General features: G+C 43.8%; 1 protein-coding gene across 1 annotated transcript in view; it reads left to right on the top strand.

Moving 5' to 3' along the window:
• Positions 1 to 20,265, top strand: part of LAMA3 (laminin subunit alpha 3) — a 274,852-nt gene that overhangs the window by 174,754 nt on the left and 79,833 nt on the right. The window contains exons 33-37 of the mRNA XM_047087081.1: positions 7,188 to 7,332; positions 8,033 to 8,173; positions 9,436 to 9,597; positions 12,096 to 12,194; positions 14,874 to 14,957. Coding sequence (XP_046943037.1) covers positions 7,188 to 7,332; positions 8,033 to 8,173; positions 9,436 to 9,597; positions 12,096 to 12,194; positions 14,874 to 14,957 — 631 coding nt within the window. The remainder of the gene's footprint in view (positions 1 to 7,187; positions 7,333 to 8,032; positions 8,174 to 9,435; positions 9,598 to 12,095; positions 12,195 to 14,873; positions 14,958 to 20,265) is intronic.

Here is a 20,265-nt window from a genome sequence, read left to right as displayed (position 1 = left end):
TTGATTTTTGGCTCAGGTCATGATCTCCTGGTTCATGAGATTGAGCCCCACATCAGGCTCTGTGCTATCAGCAAGGAACCTGCTTGAGATTCTCTCTCTCCCTCTCTCTGTCTGTCCCTCCCCCACTCACACTCTTTTTCTCTTGCAAAAATAAATAAATAAACATTTTTTAAAAAAAACTGGTGTAATTTTAGAGACAACTGAGAATAAATTAAGTTGGAACTGTAAAACTGAGCCCTCGACTCACCTTTGTCATTAGCTGACTAGAAGACTGAGCAAATTACTCTGCCTCGCTGGGTCTGTTTCCTAATCCATTAAAAGTTTGGTAAAATTATCACTACCTTTCTACCTAAATTTAAAATCCTGTTCTAATTCCTCTTCAATCTCTGATTGTAACACAGAAAATATTTTAAAATTATGTTGCATAAATGCCAAAAAATCCATTCTTTTGGCTGACCCTACACTGAGTTCTTAAAGATGCTTCTGTTGATTAAGATTTTGTTTTTAGTAGCAATGCTAATTCAATCTGATACAAGACCATGAAAAAAAACCTTTGCATTGCTTTTAATAATGGAAGATTATGTCATCAGATTCTGTGAACAGAGGAGCTAGAATGTCCTCAGAAGATTCTATCAATCACTGAAAGATACAAGAAGCTGCAAATCACTGCTTTAAAGAACTAGCATGATGCCAACCCCTTTCAGGCTATCTTGAGATCAATTAAAGGAGATGGCAGTCCACCTGGATGTTCAGTGAAGCCACCTGTACAAATGCACCTTTTCAGAAGAGCAGGAGCAAAAGGAACACCTTTCTGGCAGGGGAGGGATCTCTATCTAGGCGAAGCCTCACAGATTTACCAAATGTTTGTGTTAGATGGAGAAGTAAAATACCAGAAAAGGTCACAGACTTGGCATTCTTGGAACAGAAGTGCTTCTGGCTAGGCAGAGTTCCATCGGCCCTGCCAACTCGGAGAAGCAATTCCTTTGATGCAGTTCATAGGAATGGTAAATTCCAGGCAGCTTGGGGGGACACTGGGACACGGTGGCGAGCAGGGCAGATGAGTCTCCTACCACGGGGATGGAGCTCAGAGTTTTTACCTACATTTTCTCTGTCTTCCTACATCTTCTGTAACACCAGTGTCTTCCTCCATACCCTCTGAATGATCTTTGGCTGTGTCACTGGTTCACTATCCTGCTCCCCAGCCTGAGAGGATGCGTGGTGTGAGTTTGCACAAGGTTGCATCTGCCCTGGCACTCACCATTTGGGTGATCTGAGTCTGTCTCTTCTCTCTCTGCCTAATTTCCTCGTCTATAAAATAGAGATGCTAGAGGCACCTACCTCGTGAAGTTCTTTAGAAGATTAACTATGCTGTGCAGAAACCCTTAGAACACTACCCGATGCACACTAGCCCCAGTAAGTATTAGCTATTATTATTGTTTGCCAAGTACTTGCCTGTCTGCCTTCTTCCCTCTATACTTTGTCCTCCTGAAAACCCACCCATTCTCCTGGCTTCTGCCACCCCCTCCTGGATGATTCCAGATCCAGAGCTTCAGTCCTGACCCTTGATGGCTAGCTTATCCTACCTTCATTGTACATCAGTTCAACCTGGGTTCTTTTATTGCTTAATTTAGGGGACCTCAGACAAGTCCCCTAAACTCTTAGAGCACCTGTCCCCTCACATGTATAATGAAGTGTTATATTAGATGATCTTTTAGGGCCCTTACAACTCCCAAACTCTTCCAACTCTGATTCCATATCTGAAACCCCTGCCATTGTCCTACCTTTCAAACCATTTCTGCCTTAAAATTTTTTTTTTAATCCTACTTACTGGTAGTGGTCTCTTCCCATCCCCAAAGCCTGAAATCCCAGTATCATCTTAAAATCAACTCCTTTTCCCTATAGTCAATCAGTTGTCAAGTTCTGGCAAGATATGTATTATCCCTTTACTTTCCACGGCTCTCTGCTGCCACTTTGGTTAAGTTCTTTTACCCCCTCATATTTAAATGATAATGGTGGTCTCCTCATTGACCTTCCTTTTCCTGGTTTACTGAAGCACTCATTCATTCATTCATTCATTCATTCATTCCTTTTTTGGCGGGGCGGGGAGGCTTAACTGAAAAGGAATATGCTAAGTACACAATTATCCTGGGATTTAAAAATCTATTTTCCGGGGCGCCTGGGTGGCGCAGTCGGTTAAGCGTCCAACTTCAGCCAGGTCACGATCTCACGGTCCGTGAGTTCGAGCCCCGCGTCAGGCTCTGGGCTGATGGCTCAGAGCCTGGAGCCTGTTTCCGATTCTGTGTCTCCCTCTCTCTCTGCCCCTCCCCCGTTCATGCTCTGTCTCTCTCTGTCCCAAAAATAAAAAATAAACGTTGAAAAAAAAAATTTAAAAAAAAAAAAAAAAAAAAAAAAAAAAAAAAAAAAAAAAAAAAAAAATCTATTTTCCCCATAATTTTGTCACTAATACATAGAACTATTAATCTAGTCTACGTAATGTGGATAAATGCATGTATGTTTATGATTTTATCTTCTTGGTATTTTTAACTCAGATGAAACATTTTTCTCAATTACTGTGATTTTTTTTTTTTTTTTGCCTTAAATTCTATTTTGTCAGATATCAGCATGTTTTGTTGCTCAAACTCTATCTAGCACTGTCTCCAGTTTGGGTGCTGTGCCTCATGCAGAAGGTACACGTGCCTACTAATAAGAAGTCATGGTCTGACGGGGAACCTGTAGTAACCACTAGTGTGGCATGGTGAGGGCCATGTTGTGTGCAGGTTGCCTTGGGGACACATGGAACTGCCAGGTGCCACTTTCATCACATCACTGCACAAGAACCTTTCTCAACAACCTGATAGGATAAAGACTGGCTTTCGTGGTAATATGGCCCCCACCTACCCTAACTTAAGCCTTTTTTCAGCTTTCTTCTCCGACTTGGTTTTCTTACTTCCTCTAAACACTTTATATGTGTTCAGTTTTCCAGGTATCCATTCTCCTTCCCCCTCTTCTGTTACGCATATCCTTCAAGCGTTATGTGTTAAAAGCACAAACTTGGGACACACGGGTGGCTCAGTCGGTTATGCGTCCAGCTCTCGATTTCAGCTCAGGTCATGATCTCACGGTTTGTGAGACTGAGCCCTGTGTCGGGGTCTGTGCTGGCCCGTGCGGAGCCTGCTTGGGATTCTCTTTCCCTCTCCCTCTACCCCTCCCCGCTCTCTCTCTCTTCCTCTCAAAAATAACCATCTTTGTGAAAAAAAGCACAAACTCAAAGAAGGCATGAAGCCTTCTATGAGTCCACACAGATATCCTCATCATCTCATTGCCTAAATGAGATGCTTACCCATCCCATTTCTCACATGATTACCTCACTTTCTGCATCTCTGTGTTCTCAGTGAAAATGTGCCAAGGTCAAGACCCACTTACTCTACTTTATCCCCTCCCTTCTGCATCCCCTAACACAGGGATATGTGTATAGAAAGCACTTAGTGATTATTGAATGAATTGATGACTCAATAAGGTAGACTTTGGATTCTAGATTACGACTGGGGTTGGTGTGAGTGTGATATTAAGAGACCCACTGTATTTAATGAGTAAAGGGTAGAGTTCACTCTAACACCTGATTTTCTAGCTGTTTGTGCAACACAGCAAGCACCCACACACGCGCAGATGTTATATAATAAGGTCTGGCTACAAGCCCATTGCCTTGGAGATGAATTCACTTGACCCGCACCCCCGGTGCCACCAGTCTGCACCTCCAGGCAGCCTCCGCTGGAAATTTCTTGCCTTTGCAGGGAGGGTAGCTCCTTGGGTAGCAGAGCATCTCTCTGGAGAAATGTGTCAAGGTCAGGCTGACTTGAGGTAGTTTTTAAGAGATGTTCAGCCAGACTTTCAAGAGGAAGTTTCCTTTTTATTCCCTGTTGTCATGGCACCACCAAAAAGTCATTTGGCTGCTTGTTTCTGCAAATGATTCATATGTTCAGTGCTCAAGAATCCTGATATTATATTCTCCACGTTTTGGTTAACCCTTCCCTGTCGGTCCCACCTGGGGTCCTCAGGGTCAGCTCACAGGTCCCTGCTCTTCTCACTCTGCTTAGCTTTTTGCTTTTTCTCGTCCATTCTTATGCGTTCAGCTGCTGCTTGGGTGTGGAGTGAGGCCCAGAGCTGTACCTTCCCTCACTGACGGGCCACAAGCCCTCAGCCCACCTCTCCTTGCCACCACATCATCTCACAGCATTCTGAAATAATTAGGCAAGGAATGATTTTGCTTCCGTTTCTCTTTGTCTCAACAGGCAGCTTCCACAGCTGCCCTCCCTGTAAAACACTCCAGGACCTTTTGTTCCCACTCAAGGGAAAATATAAAAAATAGGCTCCTGTCTGCCTGTCCTTGTCTTCAAGGCCCAGGTCCAGGTCATTTGCTCCAGGGGCCACCCTCAGCCTTGTCCACCAGTGGCGTTCAGCGTGTGAGGGGCTCGTTTGGCACCAGCATTCAATCAAGGCACCCATAAGCCAGAAGCCCTGCACCTATGCTAAAAGAAGCATGGACTTTGGTTCGACAAGGTGCTCAGTTGGCAGTTTGTAACAATAGCACTGTCTTCGCACAGCATCCTTTTCCTCCTGGGCAGGTGAGAGGAGCAGAGCCTGCCCAGCCTAAGTCAGGCCATCTCCAAGCTCCTCTTGTGATCAAAGTTGCCTCTTTCTGAGGAGTTTAGTAGTGGGGGAGGTGTCTGTACTGTCTTCTTTCCCATCTCCAGACCACCAGAATCTTGTGCTCCATGTCACTGCTCCCCCCCAGAAATAAGGAGTCATCTGGGACCAGTCTTTTTTTTTAACTTTTTTTTTTTTTTTTTTTTTTGCTGGAGTGTCTGATTGCATTTAGTCTGAGTCACAAGAAGGGAGCAGGTGTTATCAATCAGGGCCTAGGAACCCTCTTACAGTGAATGCAAACTTGTGTGTTGGAAAGAGAGAGAGAGAATGAAAGAAAGGGAAAGAAGAAAGAGAGGGAGGAAGGAAGGAAGGGAGAGAGAAGGAATGAAAGAATGAAAGGAAGAAAGAAAGGAAAAGGAAAGAAGAAGGGAGGTAGGAAGGAAGGAAGGAAGAAACAAAAGAAGGAAGGAAGTCTGTGAGTGGCCCATAACTTACCCAGCTTTGAAGAGGAGTCTCTGACTCCCGCAGTTTCCGTCCACCGCACTGGAGTGAGGACTTGAAGCAGAGTGTTGACACTTTCCACCTACATTGCTATAGGTGTGATTTGGAATATTTGCTTCCTTCTGGAAAGAATTTCTGCAGGTGTAAGGTAGGGAGGAAGACCAGGGGGATGGGGCTGGGAAGAATCGCAGGGACATCTGACCTGCCAGCAGCCCTTGCAGGTAAAATGAATTTGTCTTTTTAGGTGTGCTAAGTGGGATAACGTAGGGACTCCCATTTGCTCCCCTTAGCCAATGCCATAGCAAGAATAATGGGAGCAAATTCTTACGTGTGTGCACAGTACTCTTCTAAGGCTTTTCCATATATTGTTTTATTTAATTCTCACAATAATCCTACGAAGTAGATATTGTGATCTCCGTGTTTACAGATCAGTAAACTCAGCTGTAAAAAGGTTACTTTGCTCAAGGTTCTATATCCAGTAAGTAGCCAGGTTGGGATTCTAGGCTGGGCTGCGTGGTCCCGAGTTTGTGTTCATCACACACAACATTCTGTACTTGATTATAAGCAGGTATTTGCCAAAGGCAAACTTTGTGGGACAGAAAGTTAGATTTCTCTTTTTCAGGATGGTCCCTGGGGTAAGATATTTTAATAGGTTTTGGTAGCACCTTAGTGGTAAAATACTTCGTGTCAGATTATACTCCCAATGTTATGATATAAAGCACATTTTCTAGTACTTTCTTCAGACCCACGAAGAAAAGATCAGCGTGTGGATCCCGCCAGACGTCAGCCATGGAGCTCAGTGATGGAGCTGGCACCCACTCCCTCTCCCTCTCTTCACCCCGCGGGGTGCCGGGCTTCTCAGTTCTGCTGGCAGCTCACTGCTCTTCTCACTCCGTCTTCTTCTGTGCCTCCCCCTCCATTCTTTGCCTCAAGTGCACAGATGTGTGGATGGCACCCCGCTCCCCACAGAGCCTTCTTCGGAGCCCAGGCGCAGGGGCCACTGCCCACCCCAGCATCCACTCGGGAGCCCAGTCTGGATGACTGGGGGTCTTCCTTGCCTTCCCGCCTACTCTCCCCTCATTCAGAACATTACAGGCCCCAGCAGCCTCACCCCAAAATAGCTTGGAACCCATCTCTTCTCTCCATCCCAAATGCCTTTGCCCTAGTTGAGCCCCTTCTCCCTCTTGACTCCGCAGCCTGCTGCAGAATTGGTCATCTTGACTCCATCCACACACACATCCAACCACGCTCTTTCCTACTTAAAACTTTTCTAGATGGCGATTCCTTGTCCAAGAGCTTGCCGTGGTGCCTCATCTATCTCCACAGGGGTCCTGGGAGGCAGCAGCTAGCGTTTCCCCTTTCACAGATGAGAAAATGGGGCCTTAGAAAATTATTAAGATACTGTATCTGCTGGGTGCCAGAGCTGGGATCAGTGCTCCAGCCAGACTGCCTTTGGTGCACAGGGCTCAGCCGCTGCACTCCACCGGACAGCGTCACAGAAGCCAGCACTTCTGTCCCCGTGAACCGCCTCCTGCCTCCCTCTTCAGCTCGTGGGTCAACTTTCTCCACTCATACGTGTGCTCCCTGCACACACCAGGCTGTTCTTCTCTGTTATTTCTGTCTGGAACACCCGCCTCCACTCCTACCCCACGACATTTGCCCTTTTAGGTTCAGCTCACACATCACCTCCCTCCGGGACCCTGGGTCAGAACTGCTCCCCCAACCCCTGCTGAGACCCCATGTGCATGTTGTCCACATTTCTGCCCTGCCACCTAGGCTCGGGGGCTGTGTCTGTCCTTGCACCCCCAGAGTCCAGCACGAGCCAGACCCAGGGGTGACATCCAGGATGGTCCTCCTGACCTGCTTTGTGGAAGTGCCTTTTCTCGGCTGCTTTCCATTCTGCCTTGGGCAGTGAGCCCCCACGGGCAGACACTGTGTGTTTAGCTGGTTTCGTGCAGGAACTGCTCTGCTGCTGTGCAGGTGGACTTCAGAAGTGTGTGGCCAAGACGATGAACACTTTTGCTCCTTTGCTTTGGGTCTAGGTGCAAGCCCAGAGTCACAGGGCGGCAGTGTGACCAGTGTGCTCCCGGGTTTTACCACTTCCCTGAGTGCGTGCCCTGTCATTGCAACAGGGATGGGACTGAGCCAGGGGTCTGCAACCCAGGAACCGGAGCTTGCTTGTGCAAGGTGAGGCAGAACACGTGATGCCAGGGGCGCCAGCCACCGGCCAGTGAGGAAGTTCTTCGTGTCGGGTCAATGCATAAAAATATGTGGGAAGTGGGACTGACTTGCAATGGATTTCCACAAGGCATGTAGCATTTAATAGTTATTATCTCATTTGATAGAAATAGTTACAAGGGAAGACCCCGCCTATCCTTTGGAGAAGATGTAGACCTTAAGAACCAGAAGACTGATCTGGATCCTTTCCAGAGAAGTTGGCACCGAACTTTAGTCTAAATTTCAAGAGGTTCAGAGCTTCCCCAGAAGCTTATTCCTGACCCATAGACCTCAAGTTAATAATCTGCTCCAGGACATCCTGCCAGGTGCTAAGAGACCCTAAGTCCCAGCATATGTTTTGAGGTGGTAGTTAGTGGAATGAACCAGCCCCCCTCCCCATACTGTGAATCCTTATGGTGCTAGTTCTCTACCCTCAAGATGCCAAAGGGCACCTTGTGAAATTGAGAAAATTCTGTCTTTCACTTAAGCGTGGTAGAATAGTTTAAACAATTAATGTGATATAAAAGCTTAGCAGTTATATAACTTTCCATGTCTTGTTAGCATCTGCGTTCTAACATCTCATATTGGCATTAATGCGTGGAAGTAGCTAATTGCAATCCAGGAAGCTTTAGAAGAAACCATCATCTTGTTTCGCGTTTTATTTCAATAGGAGAACGTGGAGAGTACGGAATGTAATGTGTGTCGAGAAGGATCCTTCTACTTGGACCCAGCAAATCCCAAGGGTTGCACCCGCTGCTTTTGTTTTGGAATAAATAACAATTGTCACAGTACACATAAAAGAAGAGCTAAGGTATGTATGGAATTAGCGTTTTGTTTTTATTTAGTACCTCCTAGGGCTTGGGGAAATTTTATATGTTACTTTGTTAAAATGTTAAGGTTCGCCCTCGCCATTCCTAGGCCTGCGCTGTTCTTTCCACAGATGTCCTCACGCTCAGTCCCTCAGTTGGTCAGGTCTCCTCAAGGGTCTTGGGCTCAGAGGGGCCTTCCCTCACCACTCCCTACGAAATAGCTCACCCTGCCCGCTCTGTATCCTCACCTTTCTTCATGTCCTCTGTAGAATTTATCCCTCCCTGACATATTATCCAGTTAGTTCTAAAATTTAAGTGTCTTCCCCCAACGCTAGCATATAAGCTCCTGATATACTCCCAGCGCCTATCGCAGGGTCTGGAATATAATAGATGTTCAAGAAACACTCATGAAATGAATGGAGTTTGCTGTTCTTCCCTCCCACTTCTTTTTCTCTGCTTCTTTTCTTTCTGTTTTACTTTCCATCTCGCTTATTTTTACCACATCTTTGGCCAGTTTTTAAATTAACTCCATGAAACTAAAACTTTTGCTGTCCTTGTTATTCCTTGAACTGGCAGTTTTGTGCTTGCCTTCTTTGTGTGAGTAATGTCTTCTGTCTAACAAGGATTCAAGGAAAAGTTATTTTATATATTTCCTTGCCTGCCTCCCAAAAGGAATGTAGGCTTGTAACTGGGGGAAAAATTAATTTGTAAATCCACCGATGTCTTCTACCCCCAGGGGAACCCAGAAGCATTATTTCTAACCAATGTCTTGTCAATTCCTTTTTTTTTCCCTCCCTCATCTTTTAACTCTTGGCTTCCTTTATGATCAGAAAAATATTTGGTCATAAGGATTCATTAGAGAAAAATAATGATAGCAGGCCACTCTGTTCGTCTCATGTTTGCTAAGGAGCTCACCATTAAAATGTGCCCACAGCCCTAGTTATTATTCCCACGCTTATTTATATGTGATTTGAACATTTATCAAATAGCTACTAAATGTCAAAACCAGGATGTATGCTGGGGTAAAGATAAATTCCACATACTGTGATCCCGCAGTCTGAGCATTCTTAGTTGTGATGGGTCAGAGGGAGGCAGTGGCAGGTGAAGATTCTGTCATGGGAATCCAAGAGCGAGCTCAAGAGGAGGCATCAAAGTGAAGCTTTTGAAGCAAGGTGGCCACCCCCTGGTCCTTCTATTCTGCATAATTCAGCCGTCACCAGAGAAGCTGCAGGCGTACATTTCCGTCATTGCTCTTGTGTTCCAGTTTGTGGACATGATGGGTTGGCGCCTGGAGACGGCAGACAGAGCAGACATCCCCGTCTCATTCAACCCGGGCAGCAGCAGTGTGGTCGCGGACCTCCAGGAGCTGCCCTCAACCGTGCACAGTGCGTCCTGGGTCGCACCTCTTTCCTACCTGGGAGACAAGGTAACGGCGTCCTGTTGTCCTTCTGAGCCCTCGCCGGGCCTCCTTCATCACTGTGTGAGCATCATTGACTGTCTGGAAGAAGCGTCAGGAAGTTCAGGCTACTGAAACTGAAGAAATTAGATGAACTACAAGTGCAGAAGAGACGTGGCTCCTCTGCTGGGAGGGGCTTATGAGCCTCATGTACCCCACAAGTGTTAGCTCACCAGCAAAGGAAACCACGCACCACGTTTTTCTCCACTTTTGCTTAACCATTTAGATAATATCTGTTGCAAATGGGACACGTGTGCTTTTAAAAGCCAATGGTAAGCATTCTTTGTTTTACAGCAGAAGAAAGGCTCCTTGTCAGGAAAACAAAAGCTGACAAGTGACTCATGAGTTATTACAAGAAGCACAGGAGCCGGTGGCACCTCAGCCGTCATTAGCAGAGTCACATGCAGTTAGCTAGACGCTCTTCAGGGAGCTGATAAGCGAATTGCTCTTCCTTTACTGCCGGGCCCATGACACTCATTTCTGACAATGGAAGTGTGGGCTTCCTGTAGAACCAGCGGCAGGTAGCACATGCACTTGGTAGCAGAAGGTAGAGCTTTCCAGAAGGTGTAGATTCCTTCCACACAGCCCGGCTCAGGTGGCACCATATTCGCTTAGAATGACTACATACTAGGGCCTTGTTGGCCTGAAGGCTCTAATTCTGTCTTCTAGTTGAAGGACTTTGGGTTTTGACCTTTGAGTTCGGGGAATGTTGCTTCTCTCATATGACCCCTCTTCTCCCTCACTTAATACCCCTCTTGGCCTCCACACAGTGAGCCCATGCATGGGTTATCTTATTACTATGCAAACAATTACCCCCAAACTTTGCAGCTTAAAGCATCAAACAGTTATTATCTTGCCCAGTTTCTGTGGATCAGGAATTCAGGAGTGGATGGCTCAGGGTCTCTTATAAGGTTGTAGTCAAGATGGCAGCCAGGACTAGAGTCATCAGAACTGGAGGCTCGATTTCCAAGCTCACTCATGTGGTTGCCACAGGCCTCTGTTCCTTGCTGGCTGCTGAGTGGAAGTCTCAGTTCCTCATCACATGAGGCCTCCATAGGCCACCTCAGGGTCCTTGTGACATGGCACCTGGCTTCCCCTAAAGTAATTGGTAGAAAACGAGACAGAGATAGAGATGTGGAGCGAGAGAGAGAGAGAGAGAGAGAGAGAGAGAGAAACTCAAAATAGAAACCATAATCTTGTATAACCTAATTGCAGCAAAAAACATATCCTCCCTTCCTCCCTACTCTATTGGCTAGAAACCAGTTACTAAGTCCAGCCCACACTCAAGGAAGAGAACTAAGCTCCACCTCTTGAAGACAAGAGTATCAAAGAATTTATGGACATATTTTAAAAACCACTTTAGCCCATCAGAAAGACAATATTTAATCTCAATAGGATGATTTAAGATGTCATCCTGGAATACTTCCAGACTCTAAGATCATAACTCTGTGACTTTGTCAGTTTGCAGATTCTAGGGAACGTCAGTGAACTGAGGGCTCGGTAATGGTGTTCTCCTCCCCTGCTCCAGGTTATTTCTGTTTTCCAGGAAGGGTATTTTGTCCTGCCCCGCTCTGAGGTGATCATTGCCTCTTATTTTCATCTCTCAATTACTCCTTTCTTGATTGGTTTTCATCTTAAGGGTGGGAAGTGTCAGGAGCAGAGGTGAAGTAGCTGTCACAAAACTGTGACTTCATGCCTCCACCATGATCATGCTGCTTAGGTGGCATTGAGAAAAAATCTGTATACCTACTGGAGCAGTCAGACATGGCTTCTGTACCCAGGGGAATGTATGATCACTTAGGAAATGCACACCATCTGCTCTTGGGGGAAATTTTTAAAAAATTTTGTTTCTAGATACTCATTTTGTAACTGATAGATATTAACCAGTTCTGTCATTTAAACAAGAAACCAGTGGCCTAGATTTCTTAGGATAGCTATAGGTTAAATGAAAACTTTGGTTTAGTAGTCATCTAGAATAGAAGGATCTTACTTGTTTCTGTGTGACTATTATTTTTCTTTCTTTTTTAAAAGTGTTTATTTTTGAGAGAGAGAGCTAGACAGTGAGTAGGGGAGGGGCAGAGAGGGAGGGAGACGGAATCCCAAGCAGACTCCAGGCTGTCAGCACAGACCGTAACGCGGGGCTCGAACTCACAAACTGTGAGATCATGACCTGAGCCAAAACCAAGAATGGGACGCTTAACTGACAGAGCCACCCAGGCACCCCATCTTCCTAACAGAAGCATATTCTTGCTTGTAAAACGCAGTGGTGTTTGTGCTCAACATTTTAAGTGATATAAAATGGTACAAAGTGGAAAGTTCAAATACTATCTTCAATTCTTCTCTCTCAAGACGACCATGAACAGGTTGATCGTATCTTTCCAGTTGGACCTTTGTGCTTGTTATGTGGGTTAATATTGCCATAGGCTCTTCTAATGCTTGTGCTGTTGATCCTACAATTCCAATTTTAGGTTTCTTCCTATGGTGGTTACCTCACCTACCAAATCAAGTCCTTTGGGCTACCTGGCGACATGGTTCTTCTAGAAAAGAAGCCGGATGTGCAGCTCACTGTAGGTATCACAACATGACCCAAGTGGCTGGAAGTGGCAGTTGCAGTTGGTTGCTGACCCAGTTTTAGGACATCTTGATCAGTGGCCTATAAGAAAGTTGTATTAAGTCATTTCCAATATTTTATAGCAACTACAAAGGAAGTTGAGAGCAGGTAGCCCCTCCTCAGGATCCTGCTTCCCCTGATCATCCCAGCCCCAGTGGTTTCTCTTGTCTCCCCTCCCAAAGAATGTAACTGTATCTCACTCTTGCTTCTCTTAAGTTATTGCTTCATGGTAAACTTATTTGTATGTTTCTATCTTTCAATTCAGTCTCACAAATGTTTTTGAGACCTTCCAGTTTACAAGGCCACATTGCTGGGCTCCTAAAGGGCAGGTGACCCTGTCTTTAACAAGAGTGTAATCTAAGAAGGGAGATGAAATACATATGCAAATAGCTACAATCCACTGAACAATAAGCATTTGAGGTAAAGTTCAAACAAGACTCTCTGGCAGCTGGGGTCCAACTGGGGGCTTATGTAGTTGAGAGGCCCACAGAAGGTTTCATGGAAGGGGTTAATTGGGGGCCAGAACTTTAAGCCTTGGCATGACAGGAGAAGTGCCCTTCCAGGGGCAAAGAATAGGATAGACCAAGGCAGAGAGGCAGTGCGCAAGGGGTGACCTGTCCAACTTGGCTGTATTAACAGTGATTCCCGAGTCATAGAAAACAAACCTGGAAGGGTGGGAAAGAGGATGTTTAATGCTATGATAAGGAATTTCAGTTGATATAGACGGTAGGGAGCCATTTTGGTTTCTTGAGAAGAGAAGTGACATCTATACAGTATGTACCAGCCACATAGTCTACAACTGCAACCTAGAAAATTCCTCAAGGGCAGGGTCAACATCACATTCTGCTTTGAATCTCCTAAAGTACAGGGCCCAGTGTCTTGAACAGAACTGAGGTGCCTGAGCCTGAACTTGAAAAATTCCTCGAGGGCAGGGTCAACATCACATTCTGCTTTGAATCTCCTAAAGTACAGGGCCCAGTGTCTTGAACAGAACTGAGGTGCCTGAGCCTGAACTTGATGCCATTTCTGGTTTAAGTGCTGTGGTTAATGCAGTGCAATTCCAGCTTCCTGAAGGTTTTTGTGTGTCATTCCCTGTACAGTAGGGACGAGTGAGTCTCACACATCTTGTCACAGCTGAGAGCCTTGCATTCTGGCCAATTTTTGTGTTTAGGCACTGCTGGGTTGTGTTTCGTTTTTACTGGCACCCAAATTTATTGAACTGTCGTTTCAAAAACTTCAAAGAACCTTTGTAAAACATGTTGAAAATGAGGCCCTGAAGACTTAAAAAAAATTTTTTTTTTTTAATTTTTTTTTTTCAACGTTTATTTATTTTTGGGACAGAGAGAGACAGAGCATGAACGGGGGAGGGGCAGAGAGAGAGGGAGACACAGAATCGGAAACAGGCTCCAGGCTCTAAGCCATCAGCCCAGAGCCTGACGCGGGGCTCGAACTCCCGGACCGCGAGATCGTGACCTGGCTGAAGTCGGACGCTTAACCGACTGCGCCACCCAGGCGCCCCATTAAAAAAATTTTTTTAATCTTTATTTTATTTTTGAGACAGAGAGAGACAGAACTTGAGTGGGGGAGGGGCAGAGAGAGAGACACACACACACAGAATGCGAAGCAGGCTCCAGGCTCCATGCTGTCAGCACAGAGCCCGACGCAGGGCTTGAACTCACAACCGCGAGATCATGACCTGAGCTTAAGTCAGAAGCTCAACCAACTGAGCCACCCAGGTGCCCCCAAAGATGTTTTAGAGGAAAAAAATAGCTCCATAATAAAAATGCCCTCATGGCAGTGCTGTATTTCAGTTTCCTATTTTTTCAGAATATCTTAAGTTCAGGCCATTAATATACCAATATTTTATTGCCAAAGAGTTTATTACACGGGCAGTTGGAATTCACGGAAAAGTGAGGACCAAAATTTCTTCTTAATTTTCCCTCCAAAGATGGAAAATAATTTAGGCTCATGAAGCATTCAGTCTGCTGCTTTGTTCCAAACCACCATAATTAAAAGCCTATGGGGCATGTTTTTTAGATTAAGCTTTTCAGTGATTGTGATTGCAGATAATGGTCTCCTTTCTGAAATGCCAGCACTAGCGAATGGAACCCTTTTGGGTTTGGGTTTGTAACAGAAAAGCTGGGGTTTTTGTGTGAGGGTTTGGGGTGGAGGTGTTGGTGGGTTTTGACCTTCCCATTATGCCCTGTCAGGAGTCCCAAAGAGCCCCTGCTATGAGGAGGGAGGTTCAGAGGCTGAGAGTGAGCAGGGCTGGATCCCACAGGGAGTGGGCTACGGGGGCTTCCTCCCCCACGTGCCAGCTCTGCAGCAACCTGTCTATGCAGCCTGCACATAGCCCTTCTCCCCACCCCACCCTCCTCACTAACTCACCCACCAAAGCACTTTCTGGTTACTACAGCCTGGACCTGTCAGCCGTCATGGAAAGTCACCTCCTGCATTGACTGCAAAGCATGTTTTTTTGTAAATAAATAAATAAATAAATAAATAAATAAATAAAATTCCATCTTTATAGCCACTTTCAGTCAAGGGGATTTTCCTGGTTTCCTGTTTGCAAACATGCACCATATTAGGTATTATTTCTCTGTTGTGACGTTATCTCATGTTTTTCTTTAAACAGGGTCAGCACATGTCCATCATCTATGAGGAGCCAAATAACCCACGGCCTGACCGTCTGTATCACGTGCGTGTGCAGGTGGTGGAGGTAAAAGAAAAACACACATAAAAAGGTTCTTGATGATCCTTTTTGTTCCATAACTTAGTTCTTTTTTTTTTAAGATTTAAGTTTTTATTTTAATTCCACTTAGTTAACATACAGTGTTATATTAGTTTCAGGTGTACAATATAGTGATTCAACACTTCCATACATCACCCTGTGCTCATCATGACAAGTGCCCTCCTTAATCCCCATCAGCTGTTTAACCCACTCCCCCTCCTCCGTAACCATCAGATTGTTCTCTATAATCAATCATCTGTTTCTTGCTTTGTTTCTCTCTCTCTCTCTCTCTCTCTCTCTTATTTTTTCTCTTCGCTTGTTTTTTTGTTTGTTTGTTTCTTAAATTCCACAAATGAGTGAAATCATATGGTGTGTGTCTTTCTCTGACTGACTTATTTCATTTAGCATTAGACTCTCTAGCTCTGTCCATGTCATTGCAAATGGCAAGATTTTATTCTATTTTATGTCTGAATAATATTCCAGTGTGTGTGTGTGTGTGTGTGTGTGTGTGTGTGTGTGTGTGTGTTACACCTCCTCTTTATCCACTCATCAGTAAGTGGACACTTGGGCTGCTTCCATATCTTGGCTATTGCAAATAATGCTGCTATAAACATTGGATGCATGTATCCCTTTGAATTATTGTCCTGTATTCTTTGGGTAAATACCCAATAGTGTGATTGCTGGATCATAGGGTAGTTCTACCATTAACTTTTTGAAGAACCTCTATCCTGTTTTCCAGAGTGGCTGGACTGGTTTGCATTCCCACCAACAGTGTAAGAGGGTTTTCCTTTCTCCACATCCTTGCAGCTACCTGTTTTTTCTTGTGTTGTTGACTTCAGCCATTCTGACAGATTTGAAGTGATATCTCATTATAGTTTTGATTTGTATTTCCCCAATGATGACTGATGTTGAGCATCTTTTCTTTTTTTAATTTAATTTATTTTTTAATTTATATCCAAGTCAGTTAGCATATAGTGCCACAATGATTTCAGGAGTAGATTCCTTAATGCCCCTTACCCATTTAGCCCATCCCCTCTCTGACTAATTTCGCTTAACATAATACCCTCTAGTTCCATCCACATAGTTGCAAATGGCAAGATTTCATTCTTTTTGATTGCCGAGTAATACTCCATTTCTACAACTTAGTCCTTTCAAGCAATTATGAGTTTTGACTTATTTTATGAATTCAAAATATTAATTATATTTCTAGACATATATTTCATGTGTATAAATTTAAAATATAAATTGTGTAGAATATACAGAATTTCATCTTCATAGGGCTTTGTTTATACTATCTGTATGGCACTTAGCATGGTCTCTCCTGTTTTACAGGTACTTATCATTGTCTTATAAACCCTGTGAGCTTGTAAATGCTGTGATCTCATGCCTTCCTCAGTGGCCAACAAAGGCTTGGGATGAATGGATAGAAAAGTCACAAAAACAGTCTAATACCAAAAGAAATAAGATTAAGATAAATAAATAAAGGAAAGCTTATGAAATCATAAAACATATTACATTTACTTGGTTATGACAACTTCTTTAAAATAGTGTTCCACTCGTATTATTAAGTATGTCCAGGGATGCCTGGGTGACCCAGTCGGTTAAGTGTCTGACTTCAGCTCAGGTCATGATCTAGTGGTCCGTGGGTTCAAGCCTTGCATTGGGCTTTCTGCTGTCAGCACAGAAGCCCACTTCAGATCCTCACCTCCCCTTTTCTCTGTACCTCCCCTACTTGCGCACACATTCAAAAATAAACATTAAGGGGTGCCTGGGTGGCTCAATCAGTTAAGCATCCGACTTTGGCTCAGGTCATGATCTTCACAGTTCGTGATTTCAAGCCCCGTGTAGGGCTCTGTGCTTACAGCACGGAGACTGGAGCCTGCTTCGGATTCTGTGTCTCCCTCTCTCTGCCCCTCTCCCGCTCATGCTCTGTCTCTCTTTCTCTCCCAAAAATAAACATTAAAAAAAAATTTAAAAAATATGTCTGATACCTCAAGTACTTTGAATCTGGAGACATATTTTAACATTTCTGTACAGGTCCATCCATTCAATAGAATATTACTTGGCAATAAATGAAACAAAGCATTGATACCTATGACAACATGGATGAATCTCAAAAGCAATATATTGCTTTTATATTGAGTGAAAGAAGCAAGACACAGACCACATATTCTATTTATATGAGAGTGGACATTCCAGCAAAATTGGTGGAGGAGGAACCTCCAGAAATTCTCTCCTCTGTAAAAGCAATAAGAAATCTGGCAAAAATGGTTAGAATCAAGTATGTTAGAACCTGGACATTGATCAAAGGCTTACAACAATCTGAAAAGTGTTTATTCAAGAAAAATGGCTGAATTTTGGTAAGAACATCAGGCTTTGTGGCAGTCAGCTTGCTCTGTTCCCATCCCCCACCTCCACAGTAGCTTTGAAAAACAGTAGCCCACCAGCAAGGTGAAGGCCAGTAGCCCAGCAACCATCAGGGGAGACAGTGGCATCGGAGCTTATACAAAGCTTCACTCTCAGAGAACTATCATGATTTGACCTGTCTGGAGGTTTTCTGGAAGATTCTACCTCTAAGCTGTCTTTGTTTGACCTGACTTGGAACCGTCTCCAAAATGAAAAGCTTTTCCCTTGGGACGTCTGCAAACATTTAGAGGCGGTTGCTTAACTTCATGGCTGCCTGAGGTGATGGATAACAGTTGGGGCTAATAATAGGCTAATCACAAAACTTAAAAAGCTGGGAATGAGATGTCCATAGGGGCTTTGAAAAGCTCCAACACAATCTTGGGAAGGTAGAAGGCCACACATACTCAGGGCTGTGAGCATGCTCAGGAAAGACCTGACACTGCCCTAAGACCTCACCTCTAGCTGACCTTGAACCTTAGAATAAACCAGAAGTGAAGGCTAAAACAGAGTTGTCAGCTGCCTGGCTGAGTGTTGAGGGGTCCCTCAACATACACACAAACCCCTTGGCAGATACTAAGAGACTTTTCGGTTTTATGCATTTAAAGAAATCTCTGGGGGCGCCTGGGTGGCGCAGTAGGTTAAGCGTCCGACTTCAGCCAGGTCACGATCTCGCGGTCCGTGAGTTCGAGCCCCGCGTTGGGCTCTGGGCTGATGGCTCGGAGCCTGGAGCCTGCTTCCGATTCTGTGTCTCCCTCTCTCTCTGCCCCTCCCCCGTTCATACTCTGTCTCTCTCTGTCCCAAAAATAAATAAACGTTGAAAAATTAAAAAAAAAAAAAAAAAAAGAAATCTCTGTCCAGTCACTAGCTGACCACTAAGCTACCTAAGCAGAGACTTTCATGGCCTTACATGACAAAGAATACAGACTTTACAGAATTAGTTCAGAAAACTCATTAAACAAAGACACAAACAACAATAGTAAATAGCAACAGCAACACATTCTGGGGAGGGGGGAGAAATATGATTTCCTGAGTTGCCATGTTACATTATGTTAAATGTCCAGTTTTCCACAAAAAAATGTGAGACATGAAAAACAGGAAAGCATGGTCCATGCACAGGAGGGAAATGCAATAAATAAATAGAAACTGTCCCTAAGGAAGCCCAGACATTGGACTTACTACACAAAGACTTTAAATCAACGTATATCAAAGAACTAAAGAATACCATGTCTAAAGAACTAAAGTAAAATATGAGAACAATATCTCACCAAATGCAATATACTAGTAAAGAAATAGGAATTATAAAAAAAAGAACCAAATAGAAATTCTAGGGTTGAAAATTACAATATCTGAAAATGAAGAATTTACTAGAAGAGCTGCTGTGGACTGGATTGTGTTCTCTCCAAATTTATGTGTTGAAGCCCTGGTCTCTAGTTTGAGTGTATTTGGAGTAAAGAAGTAATTAAGGTTAAATAAGATCATAAGGATAGAGCTGTGATCTGATAGAATCAATGCCCTTATAAAAGGAGACACCAGAAAACTCCCTCTCTCTGTCTACCACATAAGAACACAGTGAGAAGGCAACCATGTGTAAGCTCGTAAGAAAATTCTCACCAGGGACCAAACTGGCTGGCAATCTTGATCTGGGACTTCTAGCCTCTATAACTTTGAGAAAACAGATTTCTGTTGTTTAAGCCATTGAGTCTATGGTGTTTTGTTATGGCAGCCAGGCTGACTAAGACCAGGGCTCAACAACAGAGTTGAACAGGCAGAAGAAAGGATCAGCCAATTTGAAGGTCAATGGAGATTATTCAGTCTGAGGAACAGAAAGTAAAAAGAGTGAGGAAAAACAAACAGACTCTCAAAGACATATGAGACACCATCAAATGTACCAACATGTGAATAATTGAAGTACCGGAACAAGAGGAGAGAGAAAAAAAGAGAAACGATATTTAAAGAAATAATGGCTGCAAAACTTATCAGATTTGATGAAAATCATTAATCTACACATCCAAGCTCAACAAACTTCATGTCGGATAAATGCAAGAGATCCACACATTAGAAACATCATAGTAAAGATTCTGAAAGACAAAGACAATCTTAAAAGCAATGGGAGAGAAGCACATCACATACAAGGGTCCTTAATAGGGTTAAGACCTAACTATTCACCAGAAACCATGGAAGTCAGAAGGCAGTGGGGCAGCATTCAAAGTGCTAAAGAAACATGCAGCAAAGAATTACATATCCAGAAAAACGTCCTTCAAAAATGGAGGAGAAATGAAGACATTCCATTATAAACAAAACAGGGAGAATGCAGTGCTATCCCGCCCTCCTTTTAAGAAATACTAATGGGAATCTTTAGACAGAAATGAAAGGACACTATAGACAATAACTTCAATCCCTGTTAGAAATGAAAAACACTAGTAAAGGTAACTACATAGGTAAACATGAAAGGCAGTAAAAATATATCTTTTGTTTGTAACTTCTTCTGATTTAAAAGACAACTGCTTAAAGCAATAATTATAAGTAATTATAAGTCTGTGTTGATCAGCATACAGTGTATAAAGACATAATGTATATGATAATAAGAGCACAACAGAGCAGGTGAAGAAATGAATAGAAGATAAGCATTTGTGTACTATTGAAATAGTTTGTATTTATTGATTGATTTTTAAGTGTTATTTTAAATTTATTTTGAGAGAGAGCAAGTGAGAGAGCAAGCATGAGTGGGGGAGGGGCAGAGAGAGAGGGAGAGAGAGAATCCCAAGCAGGTTTCACACTAGCAGCACAGAACTCTTGAACTGTGAGATCATGACCCAAGCCGAAACCAAGAGTCAGATGCCTAACTGACTGAGCCACCCAGGCGTCCCTAAAGCTTGTATTTATTTATTTA

The sequence above is a fragment of the Lynx rufus genome, unplaced genomic scaffold (genome assembly GCF_022079265.1).
Source record: "Lynx rufus isolate CCGP_SWC_20201006 ecotype Redwood Valley unplaced genomic scaffold, mLynRuf1.p SCAF_22, whole genome shotgun sequence".
Classification (NCBI taxonomy): Eukaryota; Metazoa; Chordata; class Mammalia; order Carnivora; family Felidae; genus Lynx; species Lynx rufus.
Note: the sequence above shows the minus strand (reverse complement) of the source record. Positions and strands in the feature narration are given on the sequence as shown.